This window comes from Sinocyclocheilus rhinocerous, unplaced genomic scaffold, assembly GCF_001515625.1.
Source record: "Sinocyclocheilus rhinocerous isolate Xijiao unplaced genomic scaffold, SAMN03320098_v1.1 scaffold116, whole genome shotgun sequence".
NCBI classification, from domain to species: Eukaryota; Metazoa; Chordata; class Actinopteri; order Cypriniformes; family Cyprinidae; genus Sinocyclocheilus; species Sinocyclocheilus rhinocerous.
In genome coordinates this window covers 357,200-361,691 of record NW_015649590.1, presented here as the reverse complement: position 1 = coordinate 361,691, position 4,492 = coordinate 357,200, and the positions used below count along the sequence as shown (strand labels likewise).

General features: G+C 26.7%; 1 protein-coding gene across 1 annotated transcript in view; it reads left to right on the top strand.

Moving 5' to 3' along the window:
* Positions 1–4,492, top strand: part of myo9ab (myosin IXAb) — an 18,356-nt gene that overhangs the window by 11,383 nt on the left and 2,481 nt on the right. Inside the window, exon 14 of the mRNA XM_016515722.1 lies at positions 3,080–3,171. Within this exon, the coding sequence (XP_016371208.1) occupies positions 3,080–3,171 (92 nt within the window). The remainder of the gene's footprint in view (positions 1–3,079; positions 3,172–4,492) is intronic.

Genomic DNA, 4,492 nt, shown 5'->3' with positions numbered 1-4,492 from the left:
AATTAAATGAAAATGAGAAATCTTTGTTATTATTATTATTATTTAATTATATTAAGATAATTACATTTTTATATTTATAATAATTTTAAAAATTGATAACTACATAGATATATATATATATACATTTATTTTTTTTTTTACATTTTAATTTACTTATATTTTTATTTATAACAAATGTTATCTATATTACTGTATATCTAAATATTATATATATTATTTAAAAATAGTTTTTAGTTTTCTAATACTTTAATTACTATAATTAATATAGTTGTAAGTGTTATACTTAATTACTGTACTATAATTTTTTATTTGTTACATTTTTATTTGTAACAACTCATTTCTTTCTGAGAGATTTGAGAGTGACTATGATACATGTTTTAGGCATGAAAGGTTTTTTCAGCTCAACGGAGTAAAATAAAGCTGCATGTATAGCTGTGAGATGAGTGTCTGTCAGTAGTTTTGACGTCATCAGTGTGATCAGGTGATCAGAGCGGCTCGTGTAAAGAAAGCGCGCATGGCCGGGACTCGCTCTGATTTCCTGAGCCGTGCTCCGCAGCTCCGCTCTGACGAAGATGAGGCCAGAGCCGCCCCCAGCGTCCCTGAGACGGTAAAACTGAGCCCCAGCGCAGCTCTGCACACTCATCCATTCTGATCCATCACAGGATACACACTCATTTTTAAAAGAGTAGTTTAACCAAAATGTAGAATTCTGTCACTAAATCGCCCTCGTGTCGTTCCAAACCCGTTTGACGTTCATTTTGAAGACCGTTAACTGCACCGTAGCCAAACACCATCTCATTTTTTGTTCAGTGGGTTATTCGGGGAATCTAAAATCAAGTTTAAAACCTTTTTAAGTCTATGGTTAAACACCCCAAATCATTAAAAAACAACTGTAAAAATGATACAGTTCTAAAAACACAGGTTTTGACAAAAACAAAGTTTTATAAAATGCTAAACTTCACTTTTCAGCCTTTTAAACCTTTAAAGCCTTTTAAAAAATAAATAAATAAAATATAGATACTTTTTAGGACCCGTCGGTAGTTTTAGTTAATTAAAAATAAAACAAGAAAAAAACTACTTAAAATAAATTTTAATTGAGATAAAATTTAAAAAAATTTAAAAAAAAATTAAAAATCACTAAAATTTGTAAAATTAAAAAAAATAATAATAATAATAATGAAAACATACCCTTTTTTTAAAAAAAGAAAGAAACTTCACTTTTCAGCCTTTTAAACCACTTTTTAATTTAAAAAATATATATTAAAATATATATATATATATGTATATATAGATACTTTTAAGGACCCATCGGTATTTTTAGTTAATTAGAAATAAAACAAGAAAATTTTTCTTTAATTGAGATGAAAAATTTTTTTTACAAAAAAATATTTCACTGAAATTAGTAACATTTAAAAGAATAAATAAATAAAATGAAAAAAGACCTGTGGGAGAAAAAAAGTAATTTTACTAAACAAAATCACTAAAATCAAAATGAAAATGAAAAATTCTAAAGAAAACATACCCTTTTTTTAAATGAAAAAAGAAACTTCACTTTTCAGCCTTTTAAACCACTTTTTAATTTAAAAAATATATATTAAAATATATATATATATATGTATCTAAAATCAAAATGAAAACGAAAAATTATAAAAATAAAGATGAATTAAAAAAAGTAATAAAGGACCTGTGGGGACTCTGGTTATTATAGTTAACTAAAACAATAAAAAATTGTTTCTTAAAATAAACATTAATTGAGATCAAATAAAATATACAAAACTTGAAATTTTATTTCACGTAAAATCAGTAAAATTAAAATGAAAAATTATTAAAAAACTAATTAAAATAACAATAAAAAAGTGTTACTTTAAATAAACAAATATTTATTTATTTAAATACAGTTCTTTATAAAAACAAAGTTTTATAAAATGCTAAACTTCACTTTTCAGCCTTTTAAACCACTTTTTAATTTAAAAAATATATTTAAAAAAATAAATAAATAAAATATAGATACTTTTAAGGACCCATCGGTATTTTTAGTTAATTAGAAATAAAACAAGAAAAAAATTACTTCAAATAAATTTTAATTGAGATAAAAAAAATATATATATATATTTCACTAAAATTAGTAAAATTGAAAAAAAAATCAATAAATAAAATGAAAAAAGACCCGTGGGAGAAAAAAATTATTTTACTAAACAAAATCACTAAAATCAAAATGAAAACGAAAAATTATAAAAATAAAGATGAATTAAAAAAAGTAATAAAGGACCTGTGGGGACTCTGGTTATTATAGTTAACTAAAACAATAAAAAATTGCTTCTTAAAATAAACATTAATTGAGATCAAATAAAATATACAAAACTTGAAATTTTATTTCATGTAAAATCAGTAAAATGAAAATGAAAAATTATTTAAAAACTAATTAAAATAACAATAAAAAAGTGTTACTTTAAATAAACATGAACTTAAACTAAATAAAATATTTAAAAAATTAAAATAAAAAAATTCACTAAAAATTAAAAATCATGACAAAATTATAAAAATAAAACAAATGTAAAAACCAATAAATCAGCTATAATAGTTTCTGATGGAAGAAAAAAGTCAAAGGCATTTGAAACGACTCAAGGGGGGATAAACGATGACAGAATTTGGTGTGAGCCAATAGTTTAAGGTTTGGTGAGTGTGCAAAAGCCCTCCTAACAGCTCTTGACTGTCTGTGGACCATAACCAAATCTGGCAGCTTTTCTCTGTCGGACTAATAACCCCGACTGGATGAAGCTGCCGGGACTCTGAAAGAGTTTGTGGTGTCTGATCTCTACTTGAGCTGCAGCCGTTGATGAATATGGAGTTTGCGAGTCAAGATGCATGCGACTACCATTAACACGGATTCATTCTCTGATCTTAAATACTCTCTCTTTCTCTCGTGCTGTCCCTCGTTCTCTTGGGTTTGGTGTCATGGGTTGTTTTTTCTTCAAAGAGCTTTACGTGAGACACTCATCAGCCAGAACCAGATCTGATAATATACTGTTCAGTCTGGTCTGATGTTCACGAAGCATCTGATTCTGGGTTTGTTTCTCAGAAAGAGCAGAAGAGGATCCAGAAGACCATGTCGTCAGGGGACCTTGGGAAAATGGATTCGCTCAGGAAGTCGATCTCGCAAACCGACGGCAGGTCAGATGGGATGCATTGCTTCTACTGGCTGATGAACACAACACTCACTATTTTAGAGCTGCATAATATGTAGAAAGAAAACTGATATTGTTCAATTGTCATATCGCGCAGTCAGGCTGTGACGTTAAAAAATGTTTGTTTAAAAAAGAAAGAAATTGAGACAAAATTAGTATTGTAATTTTACAGTACGTTTATTTAATTATAATTAAAATAAATAATTTTAAAATGTAATAATTTTTTATTTAATTAAAAACTTTTTTTTCATTTTTACAGTAAAATTTTATTATTACAATATATTTCTTAATTAGTTTAATATATTTTTTTTTTTTATATATTTTTACAGTAAAATTGTATTATTACAATATATTTCTTTGTTAGTTTAATATATTTAATGATAATTACAATAAAATCATAATAATTGTTAGTATTTTATAGTCCTATAGAATTGGTCAAAAGCAGCGTGAAAATTAGTATTGTAATTTTACAGTACATTTATTTAATTATAATTAAAATAAATAATTTTAAAATTGAGTAATTTTTAATTTAATTAAAAAATAAAAATTTTTTACAGTAAAATTGTATTATTACAATATATTTATTTATTAGTTTAATATATTTAATGATAATTACAATAAAATCATAATAATTGTTAGTATTTTATAGTCCTATAGAATTGGTCAAAAGCAGTGTGAATGTGGCGTGTGAAAACTCAAGTGAAAAGAGATTTTTTTTTTGTTTATAAAAACTTTTTTATTTATACTTTATAAAAATATAAATACTTTATTTTAAAGTGTCCTTGTTACACATGTTACATGTACTTACTATTATAATAGCAATAAATTATGCATAATTACATGCAAGTCACATAGTAAGTAGATGTAGTTAATTAATATTACTCAGTATCTAAATGTATAATTACACTGTAACAAGGACACCTTAAAAAAAGTGTAACCAAAACTTTGTTTACTAAGACTAAGGCCCAACCCCAATTCTATTTTATACCTCTTCACCTACCCCTTCCCCTTGAAACAGAGTGTGTGGGGTGAAAATATTCCCCTAAGAAATGGGACACCACTACTATACCGTTACATATCATCATATATTGTCTAGCTCTTACAATACACACACCTATACTGGTGTGCATTAGAGCCTTTAGTTACTGGTCTATATTAATGCGCTGCTTACTGACACATACACACACACACGCACGCACGCACACACTCACACACACTCACACACACACACTCACGCACACACACACTCACACGCACTCACACGCACACACACTCACACACACACTCACTCTCACACACACACACAC